The 15,875-nt window shown below is 39.5% G+C and overlaps 1 protein-coding gene across 2 annotated transcripts in view; it reads left to right on the top strand.

Moving 5' to 3' along the window:
- Kif21a (kinesin family member 21A) overlaps positions 1-15,653 on the top strand; it is a 115,134-nt gene extending 99,481 nt beyond the window's left edge. The window contains exons 28-34 of one of the 2 annotated variants that reach the window (XM_052161278.1): positions 4,806-4,942; positions 5,954-6,134; positions 8,273-8,437; positions 9,718-9,835; positions 11,501-11,671; positions 13,032-13,231; positions 14,363-15,653. In XM_052161278.1, the coding sequence (XP_052017238.1) occupies positions 4,806-4,942; positions 5,954-6,134; positions 8,273-8,437; positions 9,718-9,835; positions 11,501-11,671; positions 13,032-13,231; positions 14,363-14,456 (1,066 nt within the window). In that variant the 3' untranslated portion in view covers positions 14,457-15,653. The remainder of the gene's footprint in view (positions 1-4,805; positions 4,943-5,953; positions 6,135-8,272; positions 8,438-9,717; positions 9,836-11,500; positions 11,672-13,031; positions 13,232-14,362) is intronic. The other variant, XM_052161279.1, reaches the window with a different exon arrangement.
- The last annotated feature ends 222 nt before the right edge of the window (positions 15,654-15,875 follow it).

Genomic DNA, 15,875 nt, shown 5'->3' with positions numbered 1-15,875 from the left:
TTTTCTGTCAGTCTTGGCAATCTTGATAATCTCCTCATAGTTTACTATTTTGTCACGAATATATTTAATAGATTATACTAATTTTATGGCTAGTGTCCTCAAAAGTAATAGTGTTGATTTAACTGGACTCATACATTGAAAATTCCCTTCCTTTTGTATTTCTTTCTTTGGGGCCCTGTTTTGAGACTGACATTTTTTTCATCTGGGCCATGCAGACCTCATAGTTTGGCTCTTCTCAGGCCACCACTGCCTTCCCCATTCTCCCCAGAACCATCTAAATTCCTAACAGCCAGCATTTGGCAGTCTGTGGGGCGGTGTGCCGGGCGGCTGATGGGGTCTTGCCTAACCAGTTAATACAGAGGGACCTCTCCACTTTGTAAATAAGTTAAAACTATGGGTTTTTAAACATGAATGTAAAGAGTGAATTTATCAAACTTCCACACTAGAATCTAGCTAAAGCAGTAATTACCAAGATACACTCACACATAGTTACTAGAATTTTTTTTTAAGATAGTCATCAAATTAAGCCTTGCGGTGATGTGGTTCATACACTTGAAACTATTCCTTGCTAGTTCCTTAGTTTTAGAAGTGAAGGTGGAATTTATGGGTCAGTAATAGGTATAGAGTTTATGCCCCCTAAACTTGGTGGAAAACCAAAAGTCCTCTTTTTTTTTTTTTTTTTTTTTTTTTTTTTTTGTCTTAGTTAACTATACTTTAAACTTGCTGAATTCTGGTGCAAACAGGATTGTTTGTTCTTTGTGCAAACAAAAAGGGAGTGTTTACAAAATCCTGTTATCCACACTGTTGGTTTTCTGTCTGTCGTCAGTGTCTTTGCCTGTTTGGATATCTGTTCTTCTCCTCATGACTTTAACTCTTTCACTGTAGGTCTGATGAAAGTGACTCCTCTTTGTCGGAGGTACACAGGTACTCTCTCCCTCTCTCTCCTACGTCCTTGCCTTCTACCGGTGTCCTAAACGCTTCCTAGAAATCCTAAGCAAGTCTCAGAAATTTCAGGGTTGTGGTTTTTTTTTTTTTTTTAATTGCATATATAACTCATTGTAAGCCTCATGAGTGCACTAATATTTTAAAACATTAATTGTAATGTATCTTGTGAGTTTATCATGTAAAGAAGTAGCAAACACTTGGGGAAACTTAGACACTTGTTTGTTGCTCCTGGTAGGTAACCCTGTTTTTTCTTGGAAAAGATAATAATCATGTTTCACCGCTCCTAAGATCAGAAGTGCTTGAACCTTAGGGTTAACCATCCCTGCTGCTTCTTTAAGTCTAGGAGTGACATAGGTATCTTTTCTTGTTGGTTTAAGCAGTTTGAATTTATAAAATCTATTTTGTAACAGCATACTAGATTATAAAAGGTATACTGTCATGACAAAAATTAGGAAAAAATCATACTTAATTTTTTTTAAACTGATAAATGAAGTTTTAAGAATAAAAGCATTACCTTTTTTTCATGTTATGCATTTGGGGAGGGACTTAATTTCTTTCTCTTTCTCTCTTGTCCCCTCTCTCCACACTTACCCGTTTGTCTCCTCTTTCCCCTTGTTTTCCTTGTCTTATGGTCATTTTTCTGAACATCAGCAGACCCTCCAGAAGGTAGGCAGGGGAAGGGAGAAGAAGTTGATCTCACAGTGTTATGACTCCACTGCCTTGCATGGAACAAAACAAGAATGCTTTCTTTGCTTTCTTCTTCTCCACTCTGATCAGCTTTATCATACACATTTACATAATTTAGTCTAAGTTAAAGAAATGTTTTTAGCGGTCATTTTTATACTTCAGAATGTGAACAGGTTAACTAAGGCTACAATAAAAATACCTTATATGTCTACTTTCATTACCCACATTTCTCCCTCATCTTAGTGGTATAGGGTAATCGATAGAAAATATTAACAGTCCTAATATGCTGAATGTTTTAGAACATTTTAATTACCTAGTGAATACTTGGAATATTTTTAATTTTTAATGTTGAGATTAATTTTCTTCAGAACACCAAATAACCAGTGATTGACAGCTGTCTCAGGGGGGATGCAGAAAGACTAGAGTTTGGATCTCCAGCATGCACACAGTGCCTGGGCAGGTGTGGAGCCAGGGGCCCTTCCAGAGTAGCTGAAGTAGTAAGAGATTTGTGGAAAATGGCCTGGGAAGACACCTGACCACAGCTTCAGGCCTGCCCATATTGTGTACATTTGTACCTGCCCCCGGTGGCATGAGCCCACACATGTGGGAACATGCAAACACATAGGAGTACCGCGCATATATGTGCAAGAAAAGAGACTGTGTAAGAATAACAAAAGCCTCCTGCTTCCCAGGAAGTTAACTGTGCTAAACATGCTAAACATGCTAAACATGCAGCCATGTTGTATCAGGAGACACAGCTGGTCCCATGGTATGTGACTTTATGTTCTATCTGGAGACAGAATGTAGGTCACCTAAGTGATTTTATGGTGCTGCTGCGTTCTGAGGATGGTTTGTGTCATTGAGTCACCAACAGCTCTCACACTCTAACACAGTTTTGTTAGTCACTTCTTTCCTATGGGTGCAGTCCTCGTAGCCTCTTCCAGAAGGATAATACCCCTCAAATGCTCGAAGTGAGTCTATAAACTGACAGCGCTCACACTTTTGAGAGTAACGCTTCTCCCATTTCAGTTTTCGTTTGCTTACATTTTTTACATTACAAACAAGTTATTGGTATTGATTTCAATCTGAAATTTTGCATGTAGGCAGATAAATTGGAATATATATATATATTTTTTTCTTTGTCTTTGTATATCCAGAGATAATCTCAAGGGTCACTTCTAGTGATGTGGAATTTCTCTCACTCCAAAATTAAAAAAAAAAGAAAAAGAAAAAAGAAAAGAAAAAGAACTACATACAGTATAACAAAACCCTAATATAATATTTTTAAAATTAGCCTGCTTACCCCCTTTATATTTCTATCCATTTCCCCCCAACCTTCTTCAGCTATGAGACCTAATTTAGTACCTTTTTTGTGTGTATATGACAACATTCTAAATATTTCGCGCTTCAATTTTATGATTATGTCCTCTCCCCTCCACACACACATGTGTACTTTTATCATCTTGACAGTTTTATTTTACTTTTTTTTTTCTTAAGCTGGAAAGATTCTAGTATTCATTGTTCATAAAACACAGCATCTAGAGCTAAAGCCCATCATCCCTAATGTGGCCTGCGCACAGTGTCGGTGGCCTGGAAGGCTGTCCTAATGCATTCACTTCTTGAACAAACCATTGGCAATTTCTGTAGAGAAACCACAAATAGTTGAGTTTTACCTTGTACTCAACAGGTACCACCCTCTCTCTGGAACTTGGTCTTCTTCTGTACTTGGATAATTCTCTCCTACTTTTGACTGGAGTGATACGTTTAAATTTTACCCAATGATTCATGCTAATACAACACAAACTGACTTCTTGTTTGGGTAATTTCTCCCCCAGGCAACACAGCATGATATCCTCCGATTAAATTTATCAATTAGTTAGCAAGCCATTTCTGTCATTAAAGCCAGCGAAGGATTGACTAAATGCCACAGATCTTCCAGACTGACTCTTTGCCCCGCACAGCTTCCTCAGCACGTCAGTTCAGTATTCACCTCACTCTTTCTGAAGGGCAGTCGCTGACAGACGTAGTGATCAGACTTTATTAGAGTCAACATAAAATTTACATATCATACACCCTTGTTCATTATCTACTAACCCTACAGGGAACATCCCCCACAAGATTGGCAAGCCTGTGTTATAGATCAACATTTACTTAAAAAAAGTGTTTATAATGGTTTGTCCAATATTTCTCCATGTGAAGCTCAACAAGAAGTTAATATCTGAGATGGTTTGGAGGTGGTTTTGCCCCCTTTATTAATCTTTGGTTTCTAAGAGTGCTGACAATGCTTTTTCCTCTTCTATCGAATTGACCTTCAGAGAATTATAAATAATAATGCTAACAATTTAAAAACAGAAACAGTTGACATTATAGCTCACAGCAAGAATTATCAGTGCGTGCTTAAGTGACCAATGTGTGCTGTCCTGGTTTCTGATCATCTTCACTCTTCCTGACACTCATTTGCATTCATCAACCCCTTTAACATGAGGGACAGACAGTGCATTGATAACCATTTCGGTCTCCAGTGCATGGTCAACCGTAGACCAGATGCTCATGATGAATACTGTATGATCCAGAAATAGTATCTGTGAGCCACTCCCCAAGAGCTTGGCTGCCAGGTACATTTTTCACTTTAAAATCTTTGAGATTATCAAAGGTTTTCTTCCCACCCCTTTAAGTTCCTGCTGTTAAGTATCATCTTCCCTTCAATGTCTTTCTATCCATTTTTCTTTCCATTTTTTTTTGAGAACACTTTCTGTGCACCTTAGGTCTTATGTGTCACACTTTTTCCAGTGTCTTCTCTTTAGGCTTAGAATTCCATTCAGCCTGACGTAAAGCCATAGCTTTGAGTTACTCATTTCGACTTCCTTGTTGGTCATAACAAGGAAGAACTGTCAGAGGGATGAAACGGTTAGGGTGAAAATCCAGGTGTCTCGTCCTCTCTCTCACCGCTTGCAGATCCGGTTACTAGTGGACACCTAATTAGTTCAAGTTCTGGTTCTGCACTGCTGTCGCTTCACGCGGTATCCACTTCCTTTTGACTAAAAGAATCAAGGGAACAGTCTGAATATTATTAACAATTGCTTATAAGGGCTTTTAAAAGAAATTGTGGGGAAAAGTAAACCTAGTTTAATAATAGAGATACTGAAGTCAATCTTTTTTCCCCCCAACCTCAGGGGCATAATCAACCCATTTCCTGCCTGCAAAGGAATCAGAGCATCTTCCCTTCAGTGCGTTCACATAGCTGAAGGGCACACAAAGGCTGTGCTCTGTGTGGATTCTACTGATGATCTTCTCTTCACTGGATCAAAAGGTGCTAGAAATGGCTGGAAAGATGGCTCAGTGGTTAAGGCTGACCAGTGGTCTTCTGTAGGATTTTAGTTGTTGCCAGCACCCAAGACACGCAGCCCACAACTTCCTGAGACTCCAGTTTCAGGGAACCTGGTGCTTTCTTCTGACCTTCACACACACCTGCACTCATGTGTACATACCTACACACACACACACACACACACACACACACACACACACACACCAGATTTAAAAATGAAAATAAGGTGCTAGTAACCGTCTAATGCTCATATGTATATATTTAAAAATGGCTTTTAAACAAGATTATTTAATTCAAGTGACTAATTAATTCACATGAATCTGACATCCTGGTTTGAGGATCTAAATTGCATAAAACCTAAAATCTTTGCTTAGTCGGGAAGGGAGTAAATGTACTGTTTGTATTTGTGAATACACTTGATGAGAGAATGCCTCTCCCTTCAGTGATTGACACTGCATACCACGTTCTAGATTTTGAAATGGACAGTATGCAAATTTACAAATGCTAATTAAAATATACAACATGGCCGAGAAAGTCAGTAGCAGACATCATTTCTTATTAGCACATCTGTGAGGCATGACACATGTGCATTAATACCATCGGTCCCATGAGGTACTTTCGGTGGCCTCATGTTACAGGTGAAGAAACTCGAGAAAGTAAAATGTGTTTCCTGTGTTAATTTAGCTCGTAGATTGAACCACATTTAGAGACCTCTGATCCTGCACCCTCAGCCTGGTTGCTGCATTATAAGAAACTAGAACAATAAGACAGATACCAGACCTCCCTCCCTTTCGTTTGTTCCCCTTTGCCTACCTTATCTACGAAATTACCACAGACATTTGAGGATGTCCAATGATGCCTAGTTCAGGAAAATTGGAAAGTACCATCATCCTTTGCTGTTTTTTCTCATGGTAGAATATTGTTTGAATAATTTTTTCAGGTAAAAGAAGCTAAAATAACTCATATTTTCTCTGCTTTGTTTGTTTGTTTCAGATCGTACTTGTAAAGTATGGAATCTTGTGACTGGACAGGAAATTATGTCACTAGGGGTTCACCCTAACAACGTTGTGTCTGTAAAGTACTGCAATTATACCAGTCTGGTCTTCACAGTGTCAACATCTTATATTAAGGTGTGGGATATCAGAGAGTCAGCAAAATGTATTCGAACATTAACGTAAGTCCTTCGAGAACAGCAGGAAGAGTGAATAGTTCTGTATTTTTATAAAAATATAAGAAAATGTAGGGCTGTTTGTATATTTTAATTTTTTTAAGAACACCTACCTAATCGTCAGAGGATGCTTAAGTGTTCACTAAAAGCGCAGACATAAAATGGAGGAAAACGTAGAACACAACACAGAAGGGAGCATGAGAAGGAAAAGATGTACCAGACTCCGCTGTCACCAAGTGTGGATTTCACCTCTTCTCTCTCCCATTTACTGCTTTAAGGAATTGCGTGATGTAAATAAGTATCCGTCCTTGGAAGATGACTAGTCATCGTTGGTAGTAAGGAAGTCTTTACAACCATTAGCTAACCTTGAAATAAACCAGTTACCCAGTTGCGTTTTAGGATGGGCACGCTCCCTGTGTTCCAGCTAGCAGGAATGTTACGACGACTACAAGTTGTGTTGGACAGTCAGGGCAGGAGTCTTTTTTCAGTGCGTGCTGTTATGTCTTAAAACTACAAAGCAAATAATTACTATTTTGATTATAAAATTGACATCCCCTTTTTCCTAATCAAAATCGAAGTGAACTCAGTAACTGTATACATGAAGAAAGGGTACACTGAGTTTCTGATTAACAGTAGAGATTGTTAACAGAAGAGACACTGTCTTACTTCAGAGTTCCTGTTTCCTGCACTGGATAGCACGCACTGTAGGGAAGTTCTGTAGAGAAAGAGTGCCCTATCTCCACTTACAAAGTTCTCAGTTTAAGTTGTTCCTTAATGTCAAATTGGAATGATTGGTCCTTAACTCAGTATTTTAGATGTTATCAGGGAAAAGATTTCAAAGTTAAAAACCTCTCGTCACGTAAATTTATTGGAGGAAATATAACTAAACCATGGCTAACTTTTCAAAAACCAAGTGAAGGGTCTGTTAAAAGCCCCCAGTAGTTAAAATGCCCCACTCTGGTGTTCTTAATCTCAGAAGCCAATTCTGATAGATGAATGAATATTGGTGATCCAGGCCAGCAGAGGGCGCCCACAAACTGCAGGAGATTGAGCCGACTCTGAGGCATTGCAGTATTCATTGAGATTTATTTAATCTTGGACATAGAATCTTTTTTGGGGGGAGGAGAGTTTATAATTTTTTTCTTTTTTTATTGGACATTTTCTTTATTTACATTTCAAATGTTATCCCCTTTCCTGGTTCCCCCCACCCCAGAAACCCCCATCCCCTCCCCCCCTGCTTTTATGAGGGTGTTTCCCCACCCACCCACCCAGTTCCTCCTCCCTGCCCTTGCATTCCCTTACACTGGGGCATCCAGCCTTCATAGGACCAAGGGCCTCTCCTCTCATTGATGCCAGGACAAGGCCATCGTCTGCTACACATGCAGTTAGAGCCATGAATCCTTCCGTGTGTACTCCTTGGTTGGCGGTTTAGTCCCTGGGAACTCTGGGGGTTCTGGTTGGTTGATATTGTTGTTCTTCCTATGAGGTTGCAAACCCCTTCAGCTCCTGCAGTTCTTTCTCTAACTCCTCCATTGGGGACCCCATGCTCAGTCCAATGGTTGGCTATGAGCATCTGTCTCTGTATTTGTAAGGCTCTGGCAGAGCCTCTCAGGAGACAGCTATATCAGGCTCCTGTTAGCACGCACCACAGAATCATTTTTAAAGGATGTTTTAGTCATCTCTATCTCAAGCCATGGGGTTTGTAGCAGAGTAGACACACACATTAAGAATTTAAATCATACCATCCTGGTTTATCCATACACATATTCTCTTAGTTGGTCAATACACATTCATGGTGTGACTGCCTGCTGGATGCTGTGCCCGGCTCTGTGGTCATGAGCTGAAGCAGCTCCTGCTGTTGTCTACAGAGAGGCCCTTAAGACCTCAGCTGCGGGCTGGAGAGATGGCTCAGCAGGTAAGAGCACTGACTGCTCTTCCAGAGGTCCTGAGTTCAAATCCCAGCACCCACATGGTGGCTCACAACCACCCATAATGAGAGCTGACCCCTCTTCTGGTGTGTCTGAAGACAGCAACAGTGTACTGACATACAATAATAAATCTTAAAAAGAAAAGAAAGGAACTCAGCTGCAAGCCAAGCTCGTGTCTGAAAACACAACTCACATTGCGTTGTTTTTGCTTTCTAGATCTTCAGGTCAAGTTACTCTTGGAGACACTTGCTCTGCAAGCACCAGCCGGACAGTAGCTATTCCTTCCGGAGAGAGCCAGATCAATCAAATTGCATTAAACCCCACGGGCACTTTCCTCTATGCAGCCTCTGGAAATGCTGTCAGAATGTGGGACCTTAAAAGGTAGAATTTTGAGAAATGTATCTCTTGTATATATCAAATGCAGCTTGAAAATGAAAACACTAATGCTCGTGAAATCTAATTTCCACATGACCTCTAGTTCACATTTACTGTTTGTTAGTTTGTGAGACAGTTTCCCTGTATAGCCCTGGCTGTCCTGTAACTCGCTCTGTAGACCAGACTGACCCTGAACTGAGAGATTCACCTGCCTTTGCCTCCACAGTGCTGGGATTTAGGCGTGTACCACCAATGCCCTCTTTCGGCTCACATTTAAGAAACATTTCAACCTATATTTTATTTTGGGTAGAGCAATACAACTTATATATTCAATGAGGCAAAAAAGGAATGATTTGATAAGATTTAAGCAGAATTGTCCCTTTAATTGCTTTTTTGGTACAAATCTATTTTTTTAGTAGCAAAACTAAATATAGGTTTATTTTTAAAAAGTGACTACAAAACCATTTTAAAGAAACTGTATTATTAATATCCTAGAAGTTAAAGGCACTGCTGTAGTCCAGAAGCTTGCTTTGAGATAGGAATGCCATCTAAGTTCATCGCTATCTTCTGATGACAACTGACAGTATGCATTGAAAGAAAAAGAAAGTGGGTGGGGGTGTCTTGCCATTTAGCCCAGAGTGGCCTGGTACTTCTTGAGTTCAAATGAAGATTGGGATAACAGCTATGAACTCTCATGCCTGGGTGGCATTGTTTATTCTCCTACCTGTCAGATACCTATATTCTACCCATGTTCAGTCTTAATAATGACTCATGAAAATACTCACCTATTTTCTCATATACACAATGGCACATACACATGGATTTGTACAGATATGTATGTATATACATATGTGGATGGTGTTTGTGCATGTGTTGTATATAATATGTGCATGTATAGAATAAAATAACCTCACTTCAGTAGCTTCCTTGATGTTGTAAGCAATGATAGCAATGTTTTATTCAGTTACAAATCGAGTCTTGAAAGGATTAGTCATGTCTTTCATAAATTCATGTATTTAATAGATGGACGTTTATTGGAGGAATTAAGCTTATCTTCTCACAGTTTCTCAGAATTTGGCTTAATTCGTAAGTTATATTAAGCTTTGGGATAAGATCTAAGTAGTTTCCAGCTTCCGTCACAGGATATTAGTTTGCCCACTTCTATTTACTCTATGCAGCGTTTCAAGAAGCAGGGCTGACATCGAAAGGAAATGTTGTGAGCAAATACAGATTTGTATGAGCCTTCCATCTTGCTGTGAAGTTTCAACTTTTATTTCTCTTTAAAGGTTTCAGTCTACAGGAAAGCTAACCGGACACCTGGGTCCTGTTATGTGCCTTACGGTAGACCAGATCTCCAATGGACAGGACCTAATCATCACGGGTTCAAAAGACCACTACATCAAAGTGTGTATGAGTAGAGCTTAAATTACATTTTCTAGAGTGATAGGTTCGAAGTATTCACTAATCTAAGCCCTGCCCCATTTCTCTCTTCTTTCTCCTTGTGACCACTGAGGGTAATTGGGTCTTTGCTTTGCAGGAGAGCAGGTAGGGACTATTTACTGGATTGTGGATAACTTGCCATGATTTCCGATGATTATACTATATTTAGCATAGTTACTCACCCCTCCTCTAGGGAGTATTAGCTGTCCATTGCTCTTTGGGGAGGAGCAGGGGAGGAGTCTCAGGAATGCCTCCCCCATCCATGACTACTGTTAATAAACCCCAGACTTCAGAAGGCCTCTTGCAGATAATCAGAGCTGTGGTGAGTTCCTGAGCTCACTGGCCAGGTCAGGTCTGGGAGACAGTATTTCGAAGCCCTCTCCATCCTCTGGCTCTTCCTTTCTGTCCTCCTCTTCTGTGATGTTCCTTGAGCATTCCAAGGTGTGACTGGGAAGTCCTTCTTAGGGCTGACAGCATTCAGCAGTCACTTTCTCTTAACCAGTCTTCTATTCCCTGATTTTACCTGTTGCTTCTTTTGTTTTGTGATCTTTTCTTTTTTTATTTATACTTACTGATTTGGTTGTTTTTGTTTTGAGAAAGGGTCTTAGGTAGTTTGGGCTGGTCTTGAACTCTCTCTGTGGTCAAAATGACCTTGGACATCTAATCTTCGTGCATTTAGCTCTCAAGTGTGGGGATTATAGATGGGTACCATTGTACCCAGTGTCCTAGCTTACTTCTCTGTTGCTGTGATAAAAACACTGACCAAAAGCTACTTGGGGAAAAGAGTTTATTGCATTATTGGTTATAGTCCAACATCAAGAGAATACAAGGCAGGAACTCAAGGTTGGACCCTGGAGGTAGGAACTGAAGTCGAGACCACAGAAGAATGCTTCTTATGGGATTTCTCCAATGCTCATGCTTAGCTAACTGTCTTACACAGGTAGCTTCTTAAACCTTTCTTACACATCCATAGACTCACCTGCCAATGGATGGCACCACTCAGAATGGTCTGTTCCACATCAATTGTAAACCATGGAAATGCTCCACAGACATCCCCACAGACCCATCTCATGAAGGCAGTTCCTCAACTGATGTTCATTCTTCACAGATGTGTCAAGTTGACAACTAAAATTAGTCATCACACCCAATTATATTCTGTTCTAGGGATTGACACTGGGCTTCGTGCATTCTAGTCAAGAACTGTACCCACTGAGCTATATCTGCACTGACTGATTTTAGCATTATTCAATCATAGGTTGTCTTTTTCAGCCATGCAAATATGAAAAGGTTTGGAGGGGTAGCTTTGGGAAGATGGAGAAGGAATCTGGGATTGACAAACTAGCTGATTTTAACTGAATATCATGATTGGTTTATTTCAGTCTCAAATGCATCCATATATAACATCACCAGCTTACTCAAAGAAGTTTCTTTTCTTGAAATTTGCAGATGTGACATGCAAACAAAGTGCATGAAATAAGGCTGAGGGTATTCCTCAGAGTCTTCCCTACACAGTCAGTGCAGTTAGCAGATCCCTTAAATGCACATTTGTGTGGCTTTGAATATACACTTGGAGGTGCTTATCTGAAAGTTGAATGGGATGACTCCTTTCTCTCTGGTTCTCTCTTGTAGATGTTTGAAGTGACTGAAGGGGCTCTTGGAACTGTAAGTCCCACCCACAACTTCGAGCCTCCTCATTATGACGGGATAGAAGCACTGGCCATTCAAGGCGATAACCTATTCAGTGGATCCAGAGACAATGGAATCAAGAAGTGGGACTTAGCCCAGAAAGGGCTTCTTCAGGTAATTCAGAAACCCCACAAGGTGTGAAGTGAATATTTTGACACCACACAGGAGTCTGTCCAGTAGCTTGGTGGTGGTGGTGTGGTGTGTGTGTGTGTGTGTGTGTGTGTCCTATTTAGATTATCATTGTTTAATCAGAAATTTAAAAACTTTTTTAATATTTAAAATAGTTTCATAATTTTTACAATGAAAACAACTTACAAATAAATTTAAACATCACACACCAAATTTGACTAGACCCAAAGTCTAAACAACTGAGTGGTCTTCCACTCAGTTAGAATAGGGTAGAATAGGTGTTCGGAATGGAAGCTGTGGAGCTTCACCTTAAATTTTATATTTTCAATATCAAATGTATTTTACATTCATTATCCTCAGAGTTTTAACTGGGAGAAGGTAAGCGTTCCAATAATAGATGCTAGGATGATGTAGAACCTTTGTGTAGATCTACTTATTAAGTACAGTCACCTTGAGGTAGAACAGTTGTAGTTGTTCATTGTTTTTAAATGTACATATCTTCCAAGCAGTTATCTGGAGTGAAAAGCTTCCTCAGCTGTGGGAGCATCCTCTTGAGGCCAGTAGGCAGAACCTCCATACACTATAGCAGGACTGCATCGTATCAGTAAACTGACGACTATCTTTGACTATTAGCTTTAAAGGGACAAAAATTAGTGAACAGGGAAAATTGCTTATAATTGCAATCCATTGTAGTTGTTATGCTGCATCCATCTGTGGCTCCATGGATGTATTGGGAGGGCTCACAGCCGCTACCCCTCTAGTCACTCTCAACTGCAACTAAAGACAGAATGAACCAGAAGCATGGCTATTAGTAGAAAACACTTGGCAGCAGGTGCATACACCATGTTCATATGCTTTCTTAGATATATGTTCATTTATTCATTATTATCATCTTTATATTGTGAATATAAATGTTTATACATAAAATCTAGTCATGATGTTATCTAATACTTTTTGTGCTCATCATGATATCTGAAAGCTCCCATATTCCTTAGACTTCCATATTATGTAGCAAAGTGTTTGAATGATTTCATGACGTGGTTCTTTTAATCCATATACAAGTTTTTAGTTTACAAACTTGTTTTATTATGTATGTTTTGGGTAGAAAAGAGGAGAAAACTTTTCTCTGTTTTCTGAGTCTTGTAGATTCTATAGATTCCTAACGAAGCAACTTGTAGATTTATTGCTTAAATCACAGAATGTATAGAAATGGGCTTTGATAACCTTAAGGACATTCTGTGTTCCTTTCACAGAGTTTTACCACTAAACACACTGTAACCAATTTTGGTGTGACCACTGGTTTTGTAAGGTTTCTCTTAAGTTCTACATTCTCTCCTCTCTTCAGCAAGTCCCAAATGCACACAAGGACTGGGTCTGTGCCTTGGGCGTGGTGCCAGGCCATCCGGTTTTGCTTAGTGGCTGCAGGGGTGGCATTTTGAAACTCTGGAATGTGGATACTTTCGTGCCAGTTGGAGAGATGAGAGGTCATGACAGTCCCATCAATGCCATCTGTGTGAACTCCACCCATGTCTTCACTGCCGCTGAGTAAGTGTCCTCCCATGGATCTGCTCTGGGCGGGTTGCTTGGGCTCAGACTTAACAAATACTGCAGGCTGTAAGTATTTACAAACACCGAGCACAACAGATCCCTCTCTCAGTCCAGGCATCCTGGTTTACAATGACCGATTTAACTTTTTGACTTATTTTTAACATGATCTTGCTGTTTAGCCCAGGGTGGCTTAGAACTCATCATCCTTCTGTCTTAGTTACCCAAGAGATGGGACTGTAGTCCATCATACCTGGCTCCTAAATTATGGTTTGGATCTTTACCATGAGCCTTGAGTTTAGGCTGACCAGAATGTTAGGCTACATCTATATTAGTGCATAGTATGGGGTCTGCTGTCAGGTCTCTTTTGGTGACTTAGGGCACGCCCCATCTTCTCAGAAGAGAAGGGGAGGGGGAATGGGGAAGGACTGTGGGAGGAGGTGGTTGGGCGGGAGACAATGAGTGGGATGTAAAGTGAATAAATAAAAAAAAATTAAATTTAAAAAAAGGAAAAATAATTTATTAGTGACTAATTTTGAAATATTTTGTCTTCAGAAAAGTTTATTTGCTATTATTTATATTTAGTACAAATTATTTTTAACAATCTTCGTGCTTCTTTCTCCATTTAATATGTAAGAATATGGTAGTAACATCTGTTTCCTCTCGCCTCTGAATAGTTGGATTGACGAATTCATTTCTTGCTTGTCTGATTAGTCACAATGAATCTTCTCTGTGCTGGGTCTTAGTCTAGACTGTTAGGAAGGGAGCAGAGAGCAGGACAGCCACAAAATCTACCTTCTCTTCTAGCCAGAGGCAGAAGGAAATAGTAAGGTGAAAAAGTGCACCAGCGACATCGGAGCAGGGTTGGGGGTGGGGGGCTGGGGGTGGTGGGGTGGGGGAGGGGTCACAGATCAGGTGATTCGGAGTGGGAGGCCTCTGTACCACGTGGTCCAGAAAGGTTGCCAGGAAGCGTTCTATCAATCCGTGTTTGCTTTTCTCAACATTGTACATGCTTTATTTGCACTTATTAAAGTCTTCTTTAAAAAAAAGTTTCCTTGAGTGATTCTGAGACCTATTTCTTGACATTTCTGACTCTATTCATATGTCCATTTTAAATTTATTGTTTTGTAGCGATCGAACTGTGAGAATCTGGAAGGCCCACAATTTGCAAGATGGTCAAATCTCGGACACAGGAGATCTGGGGGAAGATATGGCCAGTAATTAACATGAATGGGGATAAGCAGAAGCTGACACTGTGATGGTACTCTGTGTTCTTTATTGAAAATGATGTCCTGCACTTATTACTAATGGAATCAACTGGAAATATATCTCAATACATTGCTAGATAATGTGTATCCTAGTAAAATTGTTCTGTCTTGTATGTGAAATATTAATATGTACCAACACATAGACTTCCTAAAATCGATGTATTGCTCGAATCACACTTTTACTGTGGCTGAATTGTTGTGCCTAGCTATAAAAAGACATCTCGGATTATTTGAGTTATAAGACATCTGCTTTTATGACATCCAGAAGCATACCCAGAATAAGACAGGCCTACCTGTTAACTCATTCAAATAACGTGGTCATAACTTACACGTTTAAGCATATATTGGAATTGTTTAATCAAATTGTAGTCTGCTCATCAGGAATGTTGTCAATGAGTTTCAAAGCTGGTTCAGTGTAATAGAATAACAAAAGGAGGAATTATTGGTGATGCTTCATAATTGACGTAGTCGGCTAAGAAAGATAACAGTTTGCGCTAAGATGCTTGTGTTTACCTGTATTGACCAAAGCTTTCCGTTGTTCTGCATTCTGTGCCCAGGATTGAAACGCTGCACAGCCCTTGTGTTGTTGGTAGCGCTGGGCACGAATTCTGGGGCAGTAAGCTGTTGATTTCCTAACAGAAAGATATTTTGATCTATTTTCCTATGGAATTGTTTCTAGTATTATCTTTTAATTTCTTTTTTTTATTTAATAGTAATAGCTCCTTTCTCCTTCCTCTGATTTTTATATGCTGCTAAATATATTTTAAATATACTGTGTTTGCACACACTGGTAGCTATGATGTGTTTGCACACATTGGTAGGCTATTATTGTTTGTGGTGGGAACCCGTGTAAATAGGTAGATTGTAAAGAGAGACTATCTTGCATTATGACTGTATGAATTTCTAAATGCTGTTTGATTGGGTTTTGTTACAGGATGTATAATTTATCCGTCTGCTCAGAATATTAATTTGTAAATTCTGTACGGTTAATTTTATGTAATGGTATAACTTTTGAAATTGTTGTCTTGTGTTATTTGATTTTTTTTTTTTGCCCTGAAAATATTTGTTTGTAAATGAAAGTTTAGCTAGTGCTTAAATAAACATGTGCTATGAATTGTTTCTATTTCACTGGTCTTTATCTAATTGTAAGAAAATTCCAGTATTGGCAAATCTTTTTTGTCTGTGCGTGATGTGAGAGGAAAGATTATCTAACCTTTCTTGTCTTTGCTCATGAGACATGAAATAGTTTTTGAAAAGCTCCAGTTGTAACCTCACCTTGATGAAGTGTGGAAACACTAGTTAAACCAGTTGATGTAATTTAGGGGTGTGGACATAGAAAATAATAAATAAAAAAATGACCGTGATAACTGTGAGGG

The sequence above is a fragment of the Apodemus sylvaticus genome, chromosome 17 (assembly GCF_947179515.1).
Source record: "Apodemus sylvaticus chromosome 17, mApoSyl1.1, whole genome shotgun sequence".
NCBI lineage: Eukaryota > Metazoa > Chordata > Mammalia > Rodentia > Muridae > Apodemus > Apodemus sylvaticus.
Note: the sequence above shows the minus strand (reverse complement) of the source record. Positions and strands in the feature narration are given on the sequence as shown.